Below are 26699 nucleotides of genomic sequence, written 5' to 3'. Positions count from 1 at the left end.
ACCGAGTTTCAGTTGTAGTATTATAATCATTTTACGCCATCTTATCAATAACATTAATAAAAAAAACTTTGAAAGCACATAATGCAAGCAGAAAAAATATATAAGTTGGTTTGGCCGAGTCTGTTCATTAGAGGTAATTATTAATGGAATGTTGACATCGCCTCATGCCCCCTAGCACCTGCGTAAGTGGAACTCGAACATAAAGTAACCTTGGGTGGACTCCACAGTCCCAAAGTACCAAATATAGTGACAACGCTATCGAGTGTACCTAAAACGATATAGCAGTTCAGAAAACACACTATTTGTTGAAGCTATGACACGTTAGACGTCTATTGTTCTAAAATGTAGATATGATATGTTTTCATTTTCAGCGTAACGACTTGGAAAGTGTCTCTCGAGCGTGGCCTAAACTATTGCTTCAGGGGACTGGAAAACACGAAACAAAACAACACAGAACACATCATAAGCGAATACCCAGCTGTATGTGTTCTTTATTAAGACACAACTTATAGACCTGTTTTAGTAAGGCTATGTTTCCATAGGAATACGGCGTTACTTGATGTTTTCTAAAGCAATGATTCCTGATCTTATGGCCCCAAAGTTTTCGTTTTTAAGTGGTAGGCTTTAATAACATGATTGTATAATTCCAGTATAAAGTACAGGTTAGCGCATATGGTTTGAAAACACTCATGAAACAAGGGAAGACCATGTTTTTTGTTGTTTTTTTTTCGTTTGTAGTCTGAGCGGAATTGTAATCTTGTCGATTGTCTACCTATAATTTGAACAGTTAGGCCCTATATTTTTATGAAAGCTTATGTGTCAGCTACTAAGGACTCCCGTTGATAACATCGGTCATCAGTATGGCGGACGCCGTGAATTTCTGAATGGCAATCGCATTTTAATAAGTATAAAGTAGCTTTCAAATTTAACTGTTTTTCTTACTAAGACTAACAAATTTATATTTGTAAATGGTAAAGGCTTGTATGGTTGTAATGTAATGTTTATGTAGTAGGGTAGAGCACAGGTGGCAGTAACGTACCTAGGATACAGTATGGGTCCATGAGCCCTATACACTTAAATTCATTACAATTATAACGTTTTACGAGGAAAAAATGACAAAAAAAGCCATTTTGAAAAAAGTTTGCACTTTGTGACAATGAGCCATTAGTCTAATGGCTCATTGTCACAGGTGCAAAATGTTTTTCAAAATGATTATTTTTTATTTAGTAGCTCTATTTCATTCCTTAGAAAACATAAAAATTGTAATATATTTAAGTGTATATGGTTTATGGACCCATATTGTATCCTAGCTACTGCCACCTGTAGGGTAGAGTATACCGACGAGATAAGAAAACGCAACAAACATATGCCTGAATATATTTTTCTACAAAAAGCATCACCTTCAAATGTTTAACACATAGATATCTCGATACTCTATACCCATTGTGTTCAAATTTAAGGTTTCGATGGAGGCCTTGAGAAACAAAAATCAAACAACACCAAATCATAGAAAGAAAGAGTTGTTTGACATGAAAATTGAACAGCATGTAAAACATGTATATTACTTTACGAAACAAGTGTCAGTATACTGATATAAATATTGAATTCCGGAAAAGGGCTGCCTAAAGGGGCTCCACTTCCGGACAGTTAAACGCCTTTAAAAACTCACCATTTTCAAAGAACAGTTACACGTGTTCGTTTTGATGCATTTGCAATAGCGTGCGAGTGGTGAAATTTCGCATAACAATGTGGAACACAGTTTTCAGCAATTGTTTATCTTTATTTCTTTACAAATGGCATTCATTTTCAAAGGGAGACAACTGTTTCCGATTATTTTAAGTACAAATGGCATTCATCTTCAAAGGGAAACACCTTTTTCCGATTATTTTAAGTAATCTTTGAGAAGAAGTTGTCTCCCTTTGAAAATGAATGCCATTTGTAAAGAAAAAAAGATAAACAATTGCTGAAAACTATGTTCCACCTTGTTACGTGAAATTTCACCACTCGCACGCTATTGCAAATGCATCAAAACAAACATGTGTAACTGCTCTTTGAAAATGGTGAGTTTTTAAAGGCGTTTAACTGTCCGGAAGTGGAGCCCCTTTAGGCAGCCCTTTTCCGGAATTCAATGTTTATATCAGTATACTGACACTTGTTTCGTAAAGTAATATACATGTTTTACATGCTGTTCAATTTTCATGTCAAGCAACTCTTTCTTTCTATGATTTGGTGTTGTTTGATTTTTGTTTCTCAAGGCCTCCATCGAAACCTTAATCAGTACAACAGACCATAAAATTACCACAATGGGAATAGAGTATCGAGATATGTTTGTGTTGAGGGGCCTCCGTGGCCGAATGGTTAAGGTCGCTGACTTCAAATCACTTGCCCCTCATCGATGTGAGTTCGAGCCTCACTCGGGGCGTTGAATTCTTCATCTGAGGAAGCCATCCAGCTGGCTTACGGTAGGTCGGTGGTTCTACCCAGGTGCTCGCTCGTGATGAAATAATGCACGGAGGGACACCTGGGGTCTTCCTCCACCACTAAAGCTGGAGAGTCGCCATATGACCAATCATGTGTCGGTGCGACGTTACATCCAACAAAAAATATGCTTATGTTGAACATGTTAATGTGATGTTTTTTTGTAGTAAAATATATATACAGGTATATGTTTGTTGCGTTGCATATCTCGTCAGTGTATAATGGTGCACTTATACTTCCTTGCTATTGAGCTAGCTTTTATAGCGCCTCTTTAGGTGTGAGAGGTCCCGGGTTCGATTTCCGGCCAGGGCAGATGTACTTTCAGTCTATTACATTTATATGAAGCTTTTGTTAAGTATTGATTTTTAATACATGGAAACTTTTTTTTCAAAATCAAATTTAGGTAGAAAATCTTCTCTTTTCTTAGACATCCAATTTAATTATTAAATGGTAGAATACGGTCATTCTGTAAAAGAAATAACAATGTATTCAATTTATTTAAAGCCTATTTATAAATCATGAGTGACGGGGTTGCTGCAATGATATACCAATCATAGTGAAAGGAAACACAAATATAGAGATGATTAGAGAAGTCTTTATTTCCCCCAGAAATGGCAAGCAACTGCGTTCAAAGGTGTCTTAAGTATTGTGTGAAATTCCATAGATCTGAGCTTTTAATAATAAACTCAAAGAATATTACATTACATAGCTCAAAAATGTAAAAGTTCGTGTTCAATTTACTATTTAGTGATGCTTTATTTTTGACAATCTAATTGGTCAAGACATTTAGTACATTTAAGAAGCTTCCTCTGTGGCCAGGTGGTTAAGATTTTTGGTATCATAGTCTCTGTGGGTTCGAGTCCTATTCAGGTCTTCATGTGAGCCTTACAGCCGGCTTGCAGAGGGTCAGCGGTTCTACACACGCCTGAGACAATGATAATGTCTGGAGGTACACAGTGAGTCTTCCTCAACAACTAAAGCTAGCGAGTTGTCATATGTCCTGAATTGTGTCGATGTGATGTAGACCTTTAAATACATACACAATACAAGGTTGTGTTCATGTCACACCCAAACAATTTAGGAATATGGCAATTTTCCAGCTTTGAATGGTAAAGGAAAGTCCGAGGTGCCCAGCGTGCATTATTAAAGACATGGGCATGTGCGGAACCAATAATCTTCGGTAAGCCAGCTACATTGTTACCTCACATGAGAGAATTCTACCTCACATGAAATTTTTCAACTCACTTTTCCGTCACCTCTGTTGAGTTGAAAATTTATTTCTCTCAAAAATCCATAGAAAATGAAAGTCACAAATTTGACATATGATTTTTGCAAGATATTCGTATAAATAACCAAAAACTGTTGTGCAGAAGGAAGTAAACCGTTGCAACGCTATTGAAATAATGCAGAAAAAATACATTCTGCTTGCCTTTTTTGCCAATATCTAACTTTTTGTTTTCACCCACTTTATCATTATATAGTGTCATACATACACTCTATGTCAAACTTGGTGGAAATGAACATGCAAACTGTGGGCGATTTGTTTTAATCGACTTATTTCATATGATAAACTGACAGTTGAAGAAATTTAGTCATATTCTAGTATGACGCCAAGAAGTAAATGCATATCTTAATTTCTTAACCTCTCTTTATTTTGTCTTTATAGATACGCTTTAAATGGTATTTTTCCCTTTTAAAAATATAATATGGTTGATTTAGACATATTTTGTTTAAAAATAATGGATTTTGTTCATGTCATGTCATTGTTTTGAAGAAATAGCAAATTACACTTAATTTGTAAAATAACAAGAGATTTATCTCCATTTAAGTTTTAAAGACACAAAATAGAATTTAATGTTCCATCTGAACATTTTTTAAAAGACTCTTGCATTTATGTAGCATACAAAATGCATATGGTAAAAAAAATAGAGAAATTTAATTGATTAGAAAATGGAATAAACATAATTTGAGGCAACCGTTTTAAAATCAAGAAGGCAGCCAAAATAATGATGATAAAGAATGTTATCAATGAACATTGAGACACTTGGTCTTTATACCTTTAAAACAAAACAACTTTGTAAACAACAACAAAAAGACCCCCCAAAAACAAAAAACAAACAAACACATATTTATTGTGTTGGCACTGAGAAATAATTCCTTTTTTAACTATAAATATGAAAACAGAACCAATGAAAAAAAATATATGATATGAAACACCATTTTCCTACTACTGGGCAATATCTCATTACAGGTTGTATCAGAACCATTAGAAATTACTATAGAAACAGATACAAGAAACGGGGTTAAGAATCCAGCTGCGAAATTTCGTATTCCTGTCTTAAATTATACTAGAACATCTGTGACTGGAAACAGTTATAGACATTTGTCGCCGGCAGAAATCACAAGAACAGACAAAATCAAAGGACTCGGGTGAGTTAACTCAGCACTGTAATTATCTGAATAAGAGGATACGTTATCAATTTTTAAAAATACTTACAGGAAGTGCTGTGCCGAGTATAAAGCTTTAAACTGCATTTTTGTCCTCAAAATTAAGGATACAATTGGTTTTATTACCTAATTAACAAAATAAGAAAAAAATGTAAATTTATAGTTCGATGTGGGATTATCTTGTTCGCTAATATTCGCTGACTTTGTTCTGCGGCAGCCTCATCAATGTCATCAGGTGGGATTTCGAAAATATTGTCAATGTAATTAATTTATTTTTTGTCGTTTTTTAAACAGCTTAACTATTGGACTTTTTGTTTGGTGTTCTACTGGATATACAGGCAAACGTTGCGAAGAATCTTGTGAAACCGGACAACCAGATTGTAATTACGACAAGTGCAGTCCACCGGGTGCGTATTTGTTTAAACATTTCCCATTTTTGAAAAACTTTTTCTTTTTATTTTATGTAGTTTTTTATCGGAGAAATTTAACCGATAAAAGTCATAAAATTTACATGTTTATGCTGTATATACATATATGGTATATTTCGTCCCAAGTTTGATATTTTTAAGACTAAATCAGTGTTGTGTTTTTTTTTTGTTTTTTTTTTTCATAGTGAACATAAACATTCTTCCTGGTTTCCTTTGCAGGAAAACATAACTATGACCATAATATACATTGCGATCACGGACATTGCAATGAGACGACTAAGCTATGTGAATGCGAGCCTGGTTACATTGGTCCAATGTGCAGAACACAGATAGATTACTGCAAACTAGGATTGTCGGATAGCCCATGTATTCACGGTAAATGTGCCAGTAACGTTCATAATATTACGTGTGAATGTAATAAAAATTATACAGGAAGGCTTTGTGAAACTAGGATACAAGAGCAAACAAACTTCCGCAGGTCTGAACGAGATACCTTCAATAGTGGAATTGTTATGACTGACTTACCTTCAAGTAAGTCAATGAATGAACACAAGTGCCTAAATTTCAACAGCTGTGGAAATGGTACTTCTGTTAACTATAAAAACAATATTACATGTTCATGCGATATTGGGTTTTCAGGGAACCAGTGCAAACACGTGGACTATTGTGCGAGCAATCCGTGCTTTCATGGCGGATTTTGTGTAAATACGAATAATAGATTTACGTGTAAATGCAAGGATGGTTTTCATGGCAAGAAATGCGACAAGATATACAAATGTTCAGAGAGTCTTTGTCAGAATAATTCAACATGCATAAATCTAACTTTATCTAGAAATCACACGTGTCTTTGCCAGAAGGGTTACACAGGACGCAGTTGCGAATTAAAGAATCACTGTGAAAGTCAGTCATGTGAAAATGGGACAGAATGCCACAATCACAGCAATGCGGAGTACACTTGCAAAAACCGTAAGAACAATCATACTTCATTAAGTAAGACTGTAACATGAATTTAAATTCAGCTGCTCTGCGGATTTCAAATACAAGCCTTAGTCTAAATATATATATAAAAAAATGTTAAATGAGTGCTGCCGTTCATCGTTTTGGAAATAATTATTAATTCATACATTTATATTTTTCCCTGGAGTTATTCAACGTTTAGCACGACAGATAAATAGTGGAAATTTCATACGAATAATGATGCACATACAACGTTTTGAATGTTTCAGTTTAGCTTTTAATGTGCTTTTAATGTTAAAAGTACACCAGAGTCCTGTCTTAGATTAAAAAAAAAACATTTTGTAATTTCAGGTTTATTTGCAAAGCTAACATTACCGGCTCACAGACCAAGTTTCATTGATGATGACAATGTTACGGACAACATGGAGAAAATTTTAGGAAATATTACAAGGAATTGCAGCAACATAAAAATTCTATTTGATGTCATTGACAGCGTGAACGGGTGAGAAATATTCGATTCCTAATGTCTTTTTAACGGAAGTGAATAAAAGTTCTTTCTAGGTTATTTTAAATGTGTCCTTTTATAATTTAACTATGCCATATTGGACACAATATTAGATAAATTGTGCATATCATATAAAACAGATGAGGCAATATGGAAACAGATCAGGACTAATATGAAAGAATCAGGGCCAGAACGAGAAAACATTGTCACACAGGTGCCCGTCCAGACTTGATGCCCAAATGGGTGCCGCCCCCTAAAAAAATTAAAAAACACTGTTTTAATCCGAAAACGAAAAAAAAATTGAAAAAAAAAAATCCATATATACTCTTATATGGAAAAGGTACTTGTCTTGCCGTAACGCTATGGAGGTTTACTAGGACACGCTGTGGAACAATCAAAAAGTCAAGTTCAGTAGCATGCAAGCTACCCTGCTGCCGTTTACACATCGGGCATTTAGAAAACAGTAAACAATCCTATTCTACCTAGTATACAACATTAAATAACTTACATTTAAATTCTAAGACGCCAAGAACTGGATAGGTTTTCTACTTTCGTTTTGAATCAAAATGGCCGATCGTCATTGTTATTTTGCAAGTGTCCAGACATGTTGGCTTGTTTGAATTTAAATGTAAGTTATTTAATGCTGTTGACTAGGCAGAATAAGATTGTTTACTATTTTATAAATGCATGATGTGTAAATTGCAGCAGGGTAGCCTCTATTGGTACTGAACTGGACATTTTGGATAATCCACGGCGTGTCCTAGTAAACCTCCATAGCGTTATGGCAAGACAAGCACCTTTTCCATATGAGTATATATAGGGCAAAAAATGTTCAGTTTTTTTTTCGTTTTCGGATTAAAAGCGGTTTTTTTTTTTTTAAACTTTTTTTTAGGGGGGCGGCACGCATATAGACACCAAGACTGGACGGGCACCTGTGCATTGTCAATGCAGAATTTTAATTGGTTAAATGTACTGAATAATGAAATTATAATAAATCAACCGATTTCATATTGGCCTTATTATTTTTCATCTGGAAGTCGTACTGGCCTTCAGCCTTTGGCCGATACGACCACCCATGGGCTAATAAGAAGGCCAACTGCACTAAATTATACTGCCCAACGCATATATAAAAAGTAACCTAGTCTCACAGCCATACATAAAAAACATTTATTTACAATAAATAATATATATACAAGTGGTGTTCTGAATATATAAAATCTTGCTGTGATTTCACTTTTATATTCAATTGATCGCTGCCTTTTATTTTCAATACTTATACGCAGTTGTTGCTGAAAATCTTGGTATCTTTCTAGGTCCAGTACTCTGTATGTTGCAGTTCTCTGCGACGGTACGCTGTTGTCATCGGAACTTATAGCAAAACAATTTGAATATTACCCTACTGATGAAATTGTCGAAATTCTACATTTTATACCATTAGACAAGAAAAACAAAGCTCACACGGATGGCACAATGTCTGATAAAGTAATTAAGTTCCATGTACCATTTAGTAGCAGAGAAAGGTTGCTGTATTCTTCACCATTGTATTTATCAACTTTTTACGCGGGATGTTTAAGGTTAAAGTAATTCATTTACTGTAAAATTTAAAAATGTTTCGTTGATTAATGATACTCAAAGATAAGAACTGAAAGTGTTTTCTTAAAAGTGTATTAACTGGTTGTTTTGCCTTGTAGAATTATTACATTTTGCTGAAATCCGACCTGTAAACGTCATTCACTTGTATTTAAAATACAACTGATTTAGCGAGAAATTATTTTTCACAGATGTGGATAGAAGAATACTGGATTATTTTGACAGGTGTCGCAACTGGTGTTGTAGCAGCTGGTATCGGTATAGTGAAAGCTTTGCATATTGTATATGGGTAGGTATAATTCAGATTCTTGGCGATTTTATTTCTAAATGTTCACTTTTTCAAACAATAATTTTAGCATTCTTCTTTACATGTTACTTCTTAATTTACAGGAAAGGAAAACGACAAACACATGAAACAAGAATAGGGAACAATTCCACAAATTACAATGAGTATGTTAGTTTTAGACATGCCTTTGCAAGTGATAAAGCAAATACACTCGATACTGTTAAATTGGAGGTATCGCGAAAAAACTTAAATTTTTCAAAAATGGGTCCTGCTCATGTCAATCCGAACCATCGCCGAAATTCCGTGCACCCTGAAAAGTACCCTGGGTATCCAAATGCAACATATTACTTATCGCCGCAAACCGAAAAGCAAGATAGAAGAGCCCACAGCATGGCGGACAGTATCGCTGAAAGTAGTGTGCCACGACAAACACGTTCACTAGATATAATTAACACAGATGAATGGAATGACCCTCAGTATGGCGCCAGACAGGCGTCATTTAGTACCAATGACAAGAAGGACTTCCGTAAGAGTTACATAGACTCAAAAATGACGTTTTTGACCAGGAATCCTATATATGGTCTCAGTAAAGACCAGTGGCAGGATACGTAATTTTCCTAATATGTGTACAACTGTCAGACAATTTTGTTACAAATTTGAAAATGCTTTCTTTGTAGCCATCACTTCGACGGCAGAATATTTAATAATTAATCGTTGTCTGCATGTTTTGTCTGTCCATGTATTTTGTGTACATTTTGAACGTAGTCAGAAAATTAATAGACACATGATAGACGCTAAATCCAAATTTCGAATGACGTATGTTACCAGGAGTCTCAGTATGCTATATTGACCAAAAGACAAAAACAAAATGAAACAACTAAGTGAATATTAACCGTTTCAAAATAGGTCTTACTATCTTTGGGGTATTAGCGAAAAGGACATAATAAGACTCGACAGAAATTATTTTATCTTTAATTACTGTTATCACGATAACATTATGTTATAAACAGTACAAATAATATAAACATATAAAAAATTCAGTAATGTAATGTTATTTATTATATGATTTTATATAACCGCCCTGGGAATCCAGTCTGACGATTTCTAACTTCTTTTTTCTAGCTGCAAATACTAGTATCAGAAATTTGATGAATGCCAATTAACACTAATTAGCGCAAATCAAGTGGACTCTTTAATGCATAGATATTATGTGTGATTTTTTCTGACCAAGCACAAATATTATCAACGGCTTCCCAGCTAGATTTTATACTGACCTATGTATTTGTTTGACAAATCTATATGGTCGTATTGGGCTAAGGCCGAAGGCCAATATGACAATAAGGCGCACGTAAATCACTTGATAAATAATTTTATTAATAAACCCTGTACTGACCCCCTTGAGTTAACCATTCAAACTGAATACTTTAATCCTGTAGTGGTCCTGTTTTGTCGCACTGGCCTCGAGTTTTTCGCATGAGTCCTTAATTTTTCCTCATATTGACTCAATTGTTTGGTTTGGTATTGGCTAAATCTTATTAGTTATGAACAACTCATCTACTGTTGTATTCAATAAAGCATAGTTAATAATAATTGCTTATAACAATAAATATGCTTTATATATCATTCCGCTTGTTGGCTTTGGTATAAGGGTGTCGCTAAGAAAGTCCTGTGTGTACACAACATACATACTTTATTGACTATTCACACATTTACCATGCAAAAATAGGACAATCTGAAACGAGTTAAAAATATTCTGTACTCTGAATCATTCCGTTTAACAAACGTATTTTTTTCAACAACCAGAAATGACGTTTTGTTATACGGTTATAAATTCATAAATTCTGCTCCAGAAGACGTTTGGTGGAGCTGCAGATCCGGACAGGTACAGAACTTCTCCTGCTTTTGGTGTCTTGATGTCACCGGAAAATATATCCCCACTCTTCTTCAGTTCTCCAAGGCGCTGCATCCTTTGGTCTTCTGTGGGAATTCCCACCATAACATTTTTCAAACAGTGACTTCTAATTCTGAACGTGATATTCGAGTTTGAAGGAACTTCAAAATTTGTCGGTTCGAGAATTTCGCACACATTTTTAGAAATAGAATCTTCATTGCATTTCGGAAATTTCTTCGGCGAGTTGCTTTCAGTACATTCTAGGAGAAACAAAGCTGCGTATTCGTATTTTTCCAATTTGCCTTCTGCATAAACATCAAGCCTATAATATCCAGCCGAAGGAAACCGAATGTGAACAATTTTCGCATCGTCTCGGGCAGTTATCATTGTGTACCCCTTCAACTCGGTTTTGATATCACTTGATGCTTTCAGCTCCGCAATTATTGGCACTTTTTTCTTTTGATCTAGTTGAATTGTCATCTCTTTTTCATCAGATTTGAAAACTGACATATTCTGAATGGAGTCTGCAAAACCAAGCTCATTGTAGTTTGGTTCCGGTCCCCAAGCTTTACGGTGATCAGGAAAAACAACTTCGTTGTCATAAGCTTTTTCACATCTCAATGTGTATTCCATTAACTTTCTGAACTTAGCATGGCGATAATCTTTGGCCTTTCCATATAAAGCTAGACTATACTCACCAATATTTGGAGGTACAACTCTTATTTCAAACAATTTATCATCTAGTCTTTTCATGCATCTGTATTGATTGATTTCCTCGCTGTCTTCGTTCTTCAAATCTGCTGTAATATTCGACAAAGGAAATGTTTCGGTTGCAAAGGAAATTGACACTTCATTTTCAAAATAGACAATGGGTTCCCGATGAGATTTGAGCTGAAAACCAAGTTCTTTAGATTTCTCTGTTAAACTCGGCTTCTTGTTAAATTCATCAATACTTATTGGATCGTCTAGAAGCTGCCATTTTTGATGCATGGGAAAATGGTCGTATGCAAACACTTCCGGATCTGTCAAAAACCAGAATTCGTCAAATTGTCGGCGAAATTTTCCGGTATGGTCGAGATAACCAGAACCCCAAGTACAGTCAAGAAACCGCCATTCGCCATTAATATGTACAGCATTCCAGCTATGGTTTGTCTCTGCAACCGTGAACTCTTTGTCTGGTTGATGACGAAGGCCCTTCGAACATCCGGATACTGTTACAACTGGTATAGACGCCTCCCTGAAAACCAAAACCACTGTAGTGAAAACTATATGAAATAACAAATGACTATTAATCACAATACACTGAAAACGATCAATTTTTGGTTCCTTGATGTTTTTTTTTTTTTTCTGAAAAAATACTCGTGTCACATGATTCAAGAAAATCATTAACTTGTGCCAACAACACAAACCTTACCCACCCATTTACCCACCCATATGTAACATAACTTTTTATAACTTATTCAAAATAATATAAATCTATGTTTACCCAAGACGTGTTGAAGTTTTCGAGGACCGAAAACTGTGTTACTTTTGCAGTTAAGATAAAACGGTTTAAAAAAAGAATATACTTTACTTCACACTCCTCTTGTAACGAGGGAAACACATGAGCTAACAGATTTCCGTTTTTATGTGTAAATGTCATATCGGGCATGTGGTTATTTCAATGGGAGCCAAGACGTTAAAATATCATTTACGTCAATAATTTTTTTCTCAACCAAAGTAACAAATTTATATCATTTAAAGGAGTATATGCGTATGCGATAAAAAATATATTAGCATTATTACGAGAAATATGCACGAGTTTTGCAGGGGATTATACTTGGGCGATATTTCCTCTACGGAACCTGTTCATATTTTCGATACAAATCTACAACCGATAAATAAGCTGGCTAGACCACAACAGCTGGTAGAACCTTAGAGCTGCGACGACCCTCAGACTTTCAGCACTTCAAGGAAAGTCTTTCATGGCTTTTGCTGACCCTTCCTGTCCAATAATGTACCTACTATTACCTGCGAATGTCAGATTTACAAAGCTTCCCTGCCTTTATTGGCTCTTCATACCTAGTAATATTTAGTATCTGCAGAAAGCGACAAACGGTAATCCTCTCTAGTCTCTGCTGAGCTTTTCTATTCCATTATATGCATCACGTTGCGTAAAGAAACTTTCTAATTTATAAAGCTCCCCTGATCTTTGCTGATCATTTCTGCCCAGTTTCTTTCGTTTATAGGTGTATCGCCTTTAAGTCTTCCCGACTTGTGCTGCTGAACCCCATTCACGTCCAAAATTGTACTTACTTCCATAAGCAATCATTAAATTTAACGCAGCTCCCCTGACATTGCTAAACCATTTCCCGTTCAATAATGTACTTACTTCCATAAATCAATCAACAGATTAACATTTGACGGAGATGTGGTTCAGCCGCAAAGATCAGGGAAACTTCGTTAGTCTGATTACTTCTTTATGTAGATAAGACTTTACTGGGTGGGAGTTTGGTTCATCAAGCTGCTAAACCCATTCCCGTCCAATAATGTACTTACCTCCATACATTGTACATCAATCATAAGATTAACAAAGCTTCCCTGGCGTTTACTACTGGTCCCTATCCTTGTCCAGTAATGTACGTACATTATACTAGCATGAAGCAGCCATCATATTCACAAAGTTTCTCTGATCTTTCCTGCTGAATTATATTCCAGTCAAGTAATGTATTTACTTGCAGTTATCAGTTACCAGATTAACAAAAACTTCCTTTGTCTTTGCTGCTGAATCCAACCCGCCCAGTACTTCATTGACTTTTTAAAATATCCACCAGATTAAGCTGCTTTGTATACTAGTATATATGTAAGTACAGTACAGAGAAAACAAATTTGAAATAACAAAAGCAAATGGCTTGGACCCTCATATTCTCAACATAACGACCGGCCCTCGCAGGTCAAACTAAAACAAACCCTCCTTTTCCAGTAATGTACAAGTTAACATGCATAAAGCACTTTCAGACTAACAAACCTTCCCTGACGTTTGCAGTTAAATACCCCCATCCAGTAATGTACGTACCTGCATTAATCGACCATCAGATTAAGAAACCTTCCCTGACGTTTGCAGTTAAATACCCCCATCCAGTAATGTACGTACCTGCATTAAGCGACCATCAGATTAAGAAACCTTCCCTGACGTTTGCACTTAAATTTCCCCATCCAGTAATGTACGTACCTGCATTAAGCGACCATCAGATTAAGAAACCTTCCCTGACGTTTGCAGTTAAATACCCCCATCCAGTAATGTACGTACCTGCATTAAGCGACCATCAGATTAAGAAACCTTCCCTGACGTTTGCACTTAAATTTCCCCATCCAGTAATGTACGTACCTGCATTAAGCGACCATCAGATTAAGAAACCTTCCCTGACGTTTGCAGTTAAATACCCCCATCCAGTAATGTACGTACCTGCATTAAGCGACCATCAGATTAATAAAGCTTCAAAGACCTTTTGCTGTTGAACACCGCCTTCGCTCAGTAATGTATTTACTTGTATAAAGCGACTGCCAAATTAATAAAGTTTGAAAGGCCTTTGCTACTTAACCTAACCGCTGTCTAGTAATATTCTTACTTGTATGATGTGACCATCAAATTAAAAAAGCCCTACTTCCCTTTTCTTACCTCCTGGCCATTAATGTACTTACTTGCATAAATCTGCCATCATGTTAACAATGCTTCTTGGTCTTTGCTGCTGAACCAAAAGCCTTATCTACATAAAGAAGTAATCAGACGAACGGAGTTTCCCTGATCTTTGCGACTGAACCACATCTCCGTCAAGTAATGTACTTACTTGCATAAAGCAACCATCAGATTAACAAAGCTTCCTTGACCTTGCCTCAAAGTTGATACAGCATCAAACCTTAATCTATCCGACAGAGTTTTGTCTTTATCGTAGACGTAACTGAAAAAAATATTTATCTGAAATTGAGTGTCTGCGGAAGATTATTTATATTTGATTCAATATACACGTAACGTTATTAGGTATTTTCATTATTTTTGTTTACCAGTATTTTTAATTCTAAATTTCCACTTACAAAACTCGAAATTTCACAGCATACTAACTCAAACTTTCGAGATATGTAACGCGAAACTTCGACCTAGTATCACGAAATTTTAACTTACTTAACTCGAAATTTCGGCTTTCTAACTATCATATATGGACGTCTCAAGTAGTCCAGTCAGTTCAATGAACATGAATGGGCAGTGTTCATAATGAAAATCCTCATTTTAAACAGGTTTTCAACCGGCTCCGGCTCCTTTGTTCTTGGATTGTTTAACAACTTTAAGAAACATAAAACCAACAATCAGACTTCTGAAATATATCTTTTTTCTTGAAATGTCATGTGCCCAAATTTATATAAAGATTTTGGGCGATTCAAACATGTAAAGGGTCATACATGTAAAGAGTTCACTTGGCAAAACACACGACATACATAGATCTGCATATATACACAAATAAGCATACTCTAGTCCTGTAATAATGTGAGTGAAGGTGCCAAAAATGTGCAAAATGTCTAAACACGGTAATACCGCTACATTATAAATGCTCTTGATCACACGCGCAATCCCGCGGAAAGGGTCATCATTGGTGTAATTGCACATACGTTGTTTAAAGTGTATTTACATATAATGTCATATAAGCAAAGACAAACATTTGCATCTTCTGTTAGAAAACTATTATTGAGTTCCAGTTCTAACGTGGACAGAAGCAGATTGTAAAAACTAGATTTGTGTCCACTTGTCAAGGGTGCGTGTTCCCTCACACAGAACAACAGTCTGTTCAAAATTGCACTAAAACGGGTACTATGGAAGTTATGGCTTTAGTTTGCCTAAATCTGTTTATGTGATGATTTTGGAAAGTTTGAAACATTTCACGAGGAGCTCTGCAAGCAGTATTTTCCATAAACACATTCAAGCCGATCGAAAGTGTCACATTCATATGATATTTTTGTTATTTTATTTTGTAAGTAAGACAGACTGGAACTGGGTCGGTGGGGCTTCGGGTTTGGGGACAGGTAGATGAAAAGCAACAACAACTTGTGGCAATGCAAAACCATTCCGGGGTTGGGTATTAAGTCAGTTTAGTAACAAGAAGTCGTGCAAAAACAACAGAACATTACACAGTGTAATGTTGATAATTTTGATGCATTTATGTAATGTGTGTATGTATCACGCCTACAACGTACAAATTACACACAAAAAAACACCCCAAACTCTTCCACCTATTATTCAAACGTTCACTGCCAATATTCACCTGTTGATAATGCTGGCAAGAAAAAAGAAATAAATCATATTTTGAAACCGAAATATTGCAAGAAGAGTGGATGAAAATATTATTTTACTTTGTTATTTATCATAGTATGCCCTTGGACTGGAAGTTGGACTGAAAGTAGCTAACCTGAAAATGAGAAAACGCATTACTTATTCTGTGTATAAGATTTCGACATTTTCCATTGCCGATTGCCATTACCAGGGTTGCCAACCCACGTGACTTTCAGATACCGTACACACGTAGAAAACGTCTTGACTCAGGTAACATGTTGCCTATAGTTTCCTTATTTCTTGACGGATTTTCATACGATAAAGTTCGTCGAAGACAGCAAACAAAATGAGTGCTTTCCTCCGCACAAAAAGTCTGTTATCGTTCTCAGTATTTTTCTCAAACACTTCGCCCAACTACTTGTCGTAGGAAAGTTTTGTAGATAACGTACGCACTTTCGTAGTCAGTAGGCGACGTAGTAAGAACTTATGGCAGACGTTTTGTGTGGGAAAAAAACACTCATTAAATTTGTCTTCGAAGCTCTTTATCTCATGAATATTCATCAGGTAATAAGGAAAACTTTTACCTGAAACGGACGTTTTCTCCGTGTGCACGGTACTGAAAAGTCAAGTGGGTTGGCCACCCTGTTCATTACTACATCATCTTTACAATGCTATACGTGTGATTGCTTCTAATATAAGTGTGACTGGTTCTAATTTAACTGTGACTGGTTCTAATTAGAATTCTACAAATGTACATTAGTAACGTTTACTTTTGAAGCTACTGTACCGGAAATTGCAGGTCCCAAATAGAAACTGTGATTTTATGGTTAAATGTGATTGCAGACTGACAGGAACTGTTTTAAATCAATGTGTTTTAAAAAAAGAAAGCTTGCAAATACTGAACTGTTTCCTCAACCAGAACGGGCGTTACTTTGATTTATCAACGTTATGTTTCAAACTCATATATTTTTTTATACTTCCTATAATGTCAGTGCTTACCTTATGTTGTTACAGACCCAGTAATAATATGCTCGAACTTTTTCTAGATCAGACTTGGCAACACTGCATAGATGGGCAGCAAGCTTATCGACAGACAGACGGACAGACTCTGGAACCTAGAAAATATACGCAAAATACGCGATATTATAAATTCGTTGTTTATAACAGAAAATACACGTACATCTATAAACAACAATTTCGAATTATTCAATAGTTCAGGCGGTGTAAAAGCTTCGGAGGTCATATATGACTTTTAGTGAATCAGTTATCATTAAGTGAAATACAGCAATGTTTTTAACCATGAATATATTCCAGTGCAATTCAGTTTTTCAATGTATGCTACCAAAGCCTTTATAGAAATAGAAATATAGAAAATATATTTACATTTCGTGCATTCTCATCCACGTGTTTGAACATTGTCGGGTCGGAAACGATATCTGATTTCTTTGTCTTTACCGGAAGTGGGGGCGGTAAATTTTCACTTTCAGTGTCATCTTTGTCATCACCGGCAGCCGCCAATTCGCTCTTCTTCGCTGTGCCCGACAAATAACTGGCTAATTTTGTAACAGAGTTAAAAGCATTGTCGGGTGCCTGTTGAAACAATAAAACAACATAAAATGGTAACGGAAGGGGTAATTATGTTTACTTTCCAATATTTACCTCTAACCTTATTATTTTGAAAATAAGACGTGTGAGCAAAGATTAATGTCAGTAAAGTGAGCAAAGATTAATGTCACTTTACTGTCACAAAAACTGCTTTTTACTATTTCAGCGTTTTGATTTCCATACGCTTGCATCTAACTGAGAAGTTTTTAAGTTAAAGGAAAAGAGTTAAAAATCTCTCATCAATTTGTAGTCCTTAAGAACGGAAAAATCGCAAAGATATTTGCAGATAATACCGAGTGTTTATATATTTTAAACATATCTGCAGTCTATGTGAGACTATCGATATTTCCTATTTTCAATTAAATTGTCGACCGAATACATACGAAGGTTATGTAACTTACATTATCAACGATTTTATCGACCATGGTGAATGTTGTAGGTTTGACGATATCACTTTTCCTGGTTTTTGGTGGTGCTGGTTTCGGTACGCCTTCTGGAAGTCCGTACTCGATCTTTTCCTTTGAAACATACCTACAGAACACATGAGCAATGTTCAATACATACCTACAGATCACATGAGAAATGTTCAATACATACCTACAGATCACATGAGAAATGTTAAATACATACCTACAGAATACATGAAGAATGTTCAATACATACCTACAGAATACATGAGGAATGTTCAATACATACCTACAGAATACATGAGGAATGTTCAATACATACCTACAGAATACATGAGAAATGTTCGATCTTTTCCTTTGAAACATACCTACAGAATACATGAGAAATGTTCAATACATACCTACAGATCACATGAGAAATGTTAAATACATACCTACAGAATACACGAGAAATGTTCGATCTTTTCCTTTGAAACATACCTACAGAACACATGAGAAATGTTCAATACATACCTACAGAACACATGAGAAAGTCATAATATAAGATCACATGATATAATACCTACAGAATACATTAGGAATGTTCAATACATACCTACAGAATACATGAGAAATGTTAAATACATACCTAAAGAATACATGAGAAATGTTCGATTTTTTCCTTTGAAACATACCTACAGAATACATGAGAAATGTTCGATCTTTTCCTTTGAAACATACCTACAGAACACATGAGAAATGTTCAATACATACCTACAGAACACATGAGAAATGTTCAATACATACCTACAGAACACATGAGAAATGTTCAATACATACCTACAGAATACATAAGGAATGTTAAATACATACCTACAGAATACATGAGAAATGTTCAATACATACCTACAGAATACATGAGGAATGTTCAATACATACCTACAGAATACATGAGAAATGTTAAATACATACCTACAGAATACATGAGAAATGTTCGATCTTTTCCTTTGAAAAATACCTACAGAATACATGAGAAATGTTCAATCTTTTCCTTTGAAACATACCTACAGAACACATGAGAATTGTTCAATACATACCTACAGAACACATGAGAAATGTTAAATACATACCTACAGAATACATCAGGAATGTTCAATACATACCTACAGAATACATGAGAAATGTTAAATACATACCTACAGAATACATGAGAAATGTTCGATCTTTTCCTTTGAAAAATACCTACAGAATACATGAGAAATGTTCAATCTTTTCCTTTGAAACATACCTACAGAACACATGAGAAATGTTCAATACATACCTATAGAACACATGAGAAATGTTCAATACATACCTACAGAATACATGAGAAATGTTCGATCTTTTCCTTTGAAACATACCTACAGAATACATGAGAAATGTTCGATCTTTTCCTTTGAAACATATCTACAGAACACATGAGGAATGTTCAATAGAATCTTAAAAATAAATCTTAAAATAAAAAGAAACCGATTATTGAGATTTGTATGGCTGTTGGGTTGCTGTGTGGGTCTGTTGGGCTGTTGTGTGGGTGTGTGTTTTGGTAGGTATGTTAATGTTAAGCAGTGGCTCTTTTACGGGACTGTTGGTAGTAGGTAGGGTCGTTTAGGGTACGGTGAGTGGGTAGGTAGGTGAGTCGGTGGTATGGTAGGTAGGGTAGTTTAGGGTACGAAAGGTTGGTACTCGAATTGGTAGTTAGGCAGGTAGGTTGTGAGGGTGGACGGATTGTAGATAGGCAGGTAGTCAGGTGGATGGGTATAGGTTCTTTCTTTCCTTCTGTAACAGGCTGAAAATACTTCAGCCCTGACCGTGAATCGAACCCGGGACCTCTCACACCTAAGGCGGACACTCTACCACGTCGCTATGAAAGCTAGCTCAATAGTAAAGAAGTATAAGTGCACACTTATACTCTACCCTACTACACTTCCAACAGAACATACCTATAGAATAAAGTAGGTAAAGACATTGAGATACAGTACTGGTATATATACATATTTTAGCAAACTGTAACTTAATAGTTATATGTGTTAGTTGCGAATTTGCATTTACAACAAATACCTGAAATTGTAGCAGAGACTATGTTGTTTGTAGGTACAAAGTTGAACAAATAACTACGTGCAGTAATTTCATGTAGAGATACGTTTTAACATGTATCAAATACCAAACATTATTTGTTACGCATGCCGTATACATGCACATATACATGTCATGATTGTGTTAGCTGGTTTTGTACGCTAATGATTAATAAACTCATGTACCTTTCTGGTACCAAAGAAATTTTAATAGAAATGTAATGATCCTACCTGCTCATTATATGTAATTAAGTAGTCTAAAATGTTTACAATATTACACTCCATTTAAGAAATAACTTGGGTGTCACGATACATCCTACGGTGTTTAAGTCAGATGAAAGTTTAAAACGCTTGAATTACCTTATGTATGTTATTATATAAATGGCGAGTTATTGTTGAGAACATTTTGAAATGTTCAGGTTGAAACTTGATAGTTTAGTTTTTATTGTATGATCCACATCGCTGACAACAAAATCCAAGTAACCAGTACCTAAAGGATTTTTCGTAGAAGTAGCTGTGGGATGATGGTTTCGCTTATTGTAAATAATTTTGTTATCCAACAGATCATTATATAATTATATAAATAATAACAACCTGTGTAATACGGATGTATGTCATGAAAGAGAGAATGAAAAAGCTCCTTGAAATATTTTCAGCGTATTTTAAACCTACAATGTTCTAACCATATCACTGACTTCATTCTGAACTTAACAAGCGCACAAACGACTTGTAAGGAAACTGACCAAAGAGAGAGTTGACCTAAAACTGACTTTTAAAAGTCGCAAAAGTAAATCACTTGACACATACAAAAAAATCTTAAGACACTGTATTTCAGAGATTTTGCGGCATTGTTTTAATTTTTTTGATAACTGTTTATCATGCGAAAACAGCAGGTGATAGTTCTTAAATTTTTGTAGAAGATTTTACATTTCAACATTTATATTTCCAAGGTATGTTTAATAAACGCACAAGTTGGTAAGGCTCTATGGGTAGGGTAGTGTGTTGTATTTCTTTCTTAAATCGTATATGATTGCATCATTAACCGAGGGGTTTCAACCTCTATATGCAGCTCGTCTGGGCGTACCAGATGCTTTAAGCACTGGTATTGGCAATAGGGGTAAAATGACCTCAAGGGGAGGGGTGCTGTCATGACTGTTTGTTACAATAAGTCTGTAATTATTATTATTGTCATTATTAATATTGTTATAATAACTATTATTATTATTAAGTACAACGCCATTGAATATATCATTGTATAAAAATAGGCGTTTAATCAAATTATTCAGTTTCGGTTATTTTAATGTTAATTAAATCTAGACATAGACACTAAGGAAACGGTCAGTAGGCCCACCAACTGTCAAAGTTCTCTTGACTGAAGAAAGAAGAAAGAAATGCTGCAACATATATGCTGGACTTTGGACCACTGTGTGGATGAGATGTGGATGGGATCGCATAATAACACTTCAGCCCTGACTCCAAGCGTCTCTTAAAATCCTTTGCCTGGATATAGGATGAACACGAACTGTGTTTGATCATACTGCTATGGAACTTTAGACAAAAAAACAGTCACAAAATGTTTGAAACAGACAGTATCATAATACTGGGTATGAAAGACATAAATGATGGTTAATTTCTTAGTGTGGTATAAGTGAAATTAAATCCTTACATTATTGCATCGTATATACCTGTAAAAATGTATAAAAGTAGGGTTAAAAATATAAAATTAAAGTGGGTGTTCGCCACTAAATATTCGTTAACTAAAGAGATACGTTGTTGCATGGGGTAGATGGAAAGATTTTTGACTCAACAAAAATATTGTCAAAGTAAACTTCTGACTTAAAATTACAAATTTTCTCTAATACTGAAGCATAAATGAAACAAAAACTTTCAAGTGAAAGCGCAATCAATTATTGATACCTAAAATGATATCATTCCCTTTTATCTTTGCAAAGACCGTAGCTTACATATAAAAACTTTACAAAAATGTACTTAATGTAAATGGAGGATGTATTATTTTGTTAAAATGTTAATTAATTAGGGAACATGGCTCTGTGAGGTCATTTGTAAATGCCAGTGACTTGTGTCGATTTTTTGAAAGCGTTCTGTTCTGTAGACCATTTAGCTGGAACGTACTGAGTCATATTAAAAATCTGAATACGCACCTAACAGCGGACGAACCTTCCCATTTATGAGGCATTTCTGTAAATGTGTAGCCATCCTCAGTGTCAAGTTCAACTTTTACACTCCCGCCACTTTGCCCTTCTATTTTTGTCTCGGAAGTAGTCCCGAGACTGTCATATTTATTTGCTTCTTCGACAGTCTGGTTCTCTAGTGTTATTTCAGAAACAGTCTGACCTATATCCACATCACTAACATCCACAATATCTTCTTTATAACCATTCTCTAAAGGTTTCACTTCTTTAGACTGTGCATCAGGAATTTCATCCGGGATAAATACACCTTTGAAACCGTGTTCCGTTTCGTCCTTGGCAGATATGTTGTCTGTATTCTTAGTTTTGATGTTATCACTGGTTTTTGTTTCTGAAGCTAAAACTTCATTTTGAGCATTATCAGCTGATTCTTTCGTTTCATTTGTTTTATGATTGCCAGAGTTGTGTTCAGAACCGATTTCTTTTACAGCACCTTGTTTATTATTAATTGTATCCCTTTCAAATTTGTGAACATCTGGCGGTATGTGTGCTGGAAAGGAATCGTCGGTACGTCCTCTAACAAGCGGATCGTCGTTATATTCGTGAGGTGTCTTCGTCGGCATTCTCTTTGGAGATTCTGTTGCCGGTTGCACAGTATCATTCCGTGTCTTCGCCACGTGACTGTTGGCACCATTTTCTGTAGCAGACGACACGTCCTTGCTCTTTGATTTTGATTGTGGACACCCCATGACTTAGCACAGTTTCTGCAAAATAGATAAAACCATGTCAAATCAAATCATTAAAAATTCAAAGATTTGCTACGGCTAGGTTAATAACAAACTGGTTTGAAATATCTATTTTAGCACTATTTAAAAAGATATGAGTGAGTGAGTGAGTGAGTTGGGTTTTACGGCGAATCGACACAAAATGGTCATATGTCGCAGAGAAGAAGTCAAATTGCAAACACCAACTGTAAAGCATAAACATTGATGTAAAAATGTAAAGCATACCTAAAAACATCCATGTAAAAATGTAAAGAACGCTATGAATAATGTAAAACGTATTAAAAGATATAATATATTCCAATAAATGGGAAACGAAATATAAGCACACGTATCATTTTAACAATTTGCCACGCCCTCGACTAAGACTTCCACCTATAATATATTGATTATGGTATGACATCTGCCGTTTCCTGGATATTCAGAAATTATGAAATCAGATGCTTCTGTAAACAGAGAACATTGACATACAGGAGTCTTTCTACAATTCTCTACTTATTCAATATTCAGTAAATATAATGAAACAAAAGAATGACTTTTCGTATAAAGCGAATCTCTTGTATACAGGGACGGCACTATGATACGCAGACGTTAAAACTGTATCTGTTTGATGTCGATAAATGTCTCGATTCTGTACGTTTTGTAACGGTTGGAATAGAGCTGATGTTTTGCTTTCCTGTGCACGAAATAAAATCCGAAACATATTACCTCTTTATTTTCATATGAAGGAAAATCAAAATAAGTCTTTCATGATGTTCAGTTAACAGTATTCTAACTTATGACTTGAATTCAATCGAGTTAAAATTGCAGTATTTTTCTTTAACAGTCAACTTTTTGAATAACTTAATTGAAATATTATTTCACGATATTTTGTCTTAAATGAACATACAAATTCTATGCGTAACGGTTCTATGACGAGTATGTAACAGTGGTCAGCGTCGTTTTTTGTGTAACTGATTGTGGCCTAGAAGAAAATACAAGTGACATATAACAAAGAAGGTTGTATTCTCAATAAATGATGCATCTAAAACATCAAAGTTCTCGATCCGAAATGTGTATGCAACTGAGACATGGAAAGTGTAATCGCCTACTAAGCTGAGGCAAAATGACAAAACTGATTTCTTGACAAAATTGTATCGCTTAAAGAATCTAGTGTTTGTTTAGGTTTTGCTGGGTTTAAAGTCGCACCGACACAGTTATAGGTTATATGGCGACTTTCTTGTTTTGATGATGGGGGAGAATCCAGGTGCCGCCTCCGTGCATTATTTCATCACCGGCGGGCGTCTGAGTAGAACCACCGACCTTCCGTAAGCCAGCTGGTTGACTTCCTGACATGAAGAACCCAATGCCCCGATTGAGGCTCAAACCCACATCGGTGAGGGGCAATTAAGTGATTCGACGTCAGCGACCCTTACCACTCGGCTGCAGAGGTCCCCTTTCGATCTAGTGCGATGAGGCAATGATTAGGTTATATATCCTTCTCAATTTCAATGAAAATATGTAAAAAAGAAAGTTATTTTGAATTATTCAAATATGTGCATATATGTATCTAAACACGTTAATAAAATCCCTTGTTTCGGCGACTGTACCAAAATCATTGAAAAGATTAGCTCAAGCTGATGGTCGCCGTCTTACACAATATATACAAACCGCCGAACTAATAAACTTATCTATCGTCATTAAACCGATACTTTACTCTTCACCTAACCTAGTGTTGCTTATAAATGTAAACGGTAGTTCCAACCAGCTGAGTGTAATCCAACTGCAGACATGTTTTATATTGCGCTAATGAATAATGGCGGCAACTGCTTGTGCAAACCTGTATTAGTAGTGTGGTGGGGATTGGGTCGGGGTTGTTTGATCATGCGCACAATAAAACTGACTTCGCGTCTGAAACGAAGCTGTTTTTAAGCATGCTTATCATATCTAAGTACAAACGCACATTTAAACATTAAACAAAGCCAGAGGTTGAGATCTGCTTAAATGACCAAAGTCCGATGTGATATTACTGAAATCCAAATGAACTTACATTTTATCTATTTGTCCTATCTATATGTCCGGTATTTGTACGTACATCCCAGAACCACCTCGCGAGCCAATAAAGAAAAAGAAAAAATAGAGCAATCAAAATGTACTAAATCTTTTTTTTTCAGGGAGCAAGCCATTCACGTGTTAAGGATTCTTAATTATTTTCACTTTGCTTCAAAAAACACAGAGCATGATTTCTCATACATTATGTATGACAGATAAAGTAGATATACGTTCGATATCTCAACTACAACAAAAGGTTCGCTTGATCAAGATGGTGATCAATTAATAAATGCTTAAGGATGTGGCAAAAAACGAGAATATATTACGCAAGGTGTGTTCACATTTAAATAACGTAGATAATCCATAAAATGAAACACCTTTTCAAAAGAACATTGTAACGTTTTAACTGATTTTTAAACGAATGATGTCCGGTTATCACGAACTCTGCGTTCTGAGTTCAAGTAAAACTGACTCGGGTTCAAATGAAACATTGTAAACTAAAACAATTATTCGTTTGTTTTCAAAATAGAATTAATTGCATTGGTTTTCTATGTTGAGTGATCAAAAACATTTAGTTTCATTTTTTTTATCTCTGGAACAGCGGTGCAGAGGTCACGTGTTGATGTCACGCATAACCATTATGGATGCCACTGGGTTCGAACTCGTGCACGTACGCTCATATAAGTTCGACCCCTCTCGTGTTTTCGTCAAAATATGCGATATGGATAAATTCAGTCTTGTGTCAGTCGTGGCTTCTTGACTTGTCAAAATCATGGCAATGGTTGGTAAATACCGCAATGGTCACAAGAAGACAAGAAATATGCACTACAAGTGATGGCTTTTAGGGCCAGCGAATCTAGGACCGGAGAACAGACTCAGAATAAACTCTTGCCTTTGCCAAGACTGAGTTCAGAATCAACCAGTCAGATGCTCGAGTTTTCTGACGTGTCTCCCACCTCTATGGACCGTATAAAGTCTAAGGAGAGCGGACGCAGTGGTCAAGTGGTAACACTGTTTGTCTACGAAAGCAGGAGTCGTGAGTTCGAGCCCCCGCTCCTCCAACTAAAAAATACTAACATCGGGATAACAGTCCCGTGTATGGGAGCTTTACTCCTGACTCGTTAAAGAACCAGGAAGCTTCTGGAACTGGAGCGTCTTCTGTATCTTGCACTATATCCTCCTACTAACATTATTAACAGTCTTTTGAAGGAGTCGCTCATATGGGTAAACAGTGGCGACTATAAATAAACTTACATACACACAAAAAAGTCTAAGGCCACTATAGTTGCAGTTTTTTGAAATGTTACAATGACAGGGGAAAAAACCGAAGATATTGTAAACAGATAAAACTAACCTGGGTAAAGGTATAAGCCACCGAAACTAAACGATATTTCTATCATAGACACGTTACTTTGACTTGGTGCATTTTCGGCATATAGAATGCAAATTGATATTTGTTAGTAAGATAGTAAGTAGATAGGTTATTAAGTAGAAAGTTTCATTTGAAATATTTAAGTTGTATAAACATACCTAGCTCTCCAGGCGTCCGTATCGCTGGTTTATTTAAACCGTCTCCTTATACTTGTATACCATTTCTGCATTCAATAACAACTTGAGCACCACAAAACACTTTTTAGGAAAAATAATAAACCTGACAAATCAACAAATCACTGGGCAAAATATAGCTATACTTGTCATGTTCTCTTTTTATCACTCAAACAGGTTTTGTTAATCATGTTCTAAAAATAAATG

General features: G+C 35.6%; 2 protein-coding genes across 3 annotated transcripts in view; one reads left to right on the top strand and one right to left on the bottom strand.

Annotated features, from left to right (window-relative positions):
• The window catches only part of LOC123553974 (uncharacterized), an 18156-nt gene extending 8424 nt beyond the window's left edge, over positions 1-9732 (top strand). The window contains exons 9-16 of the mRNA XM_045343774.2: positions 372-480; positions 4730-4908; positions 5221-5333; positions 5574-6320; positions 6663-6813; positions 8130-8298; positions 8598-8695; positions 8797-9732. Of these exons, the coding sequence (XP_045199709.2) occupies positions 372-480; positions 4730-4908; positions 5221-5333; positions 5574-6320; positions 6663-6813; positions 8130-8298; positions 8598-8695; positions 8797-9304 (2074 nt within the window). The 3' untranslated portion in view covers positions 9305-9732. The remainder of the gene's footprint in view (positions 1-371; positions 481-4729; positions 4909-5220; positions 5334-5573; positions 6321-6662; positions 6814-8129; positions 8299-8597; positions 8696-8796) is intronic.
• Positions 9649-26699, bottom strand: LOC123553973 (kyphoscoliosis peptidase-like). 2 transcript variants are annotated; one of them, XM_045343773.2, is made up of 7 exons: positions 26478-26699; positions 22147-22898; positions 17889-18018; positions 17266-17472; positions 16882-16997; positions 14411-14521; positions 9649-11820 (listed from the first exon to the last, which is right to left on the bottom strand). In XM_045343773.2, the coding sequence occupies exons 2-7, from the start codon at positions 22881-22883 to the stop codon at positions 10509-10511; spliced, it is 2613 nt and encodes an 870-aa protein (XP_045199708.2). In that variant the 5' UTR covers positions 22884-22898; positions 26478-26699; the 3' UTR covers positions 9649-10508. The 2 variants fall into 2 exon arrangements, with proteins under 2 accessions (XP_045199708.2, XP_053404592.1); XM_053548617.1 differs by lacking the exon at positions 26478-26699 and adding an exon at positions 24946-25060.

This window comes from Mercenaria mercenaria, chromosome 7, assembly GCF_021730395.1.
Source record: "Mercenaria mercenaria strain notata chromosome 7, MADL_Memer_1, whole genome shotgun sequence".
Taxonomy (NCBI): domain Eukaryota; kingdom Metazoa; phylum Mollusca; class Bivalvia; order Venerida; family Veneridae; genus Mercenaria; species Mercenaria mercenaria.
The sequence above is the reverse complement of the archived record's forward strand: the minus strand, read 5'-3'. Positions and strand labels throughout refer to the sequence as shown.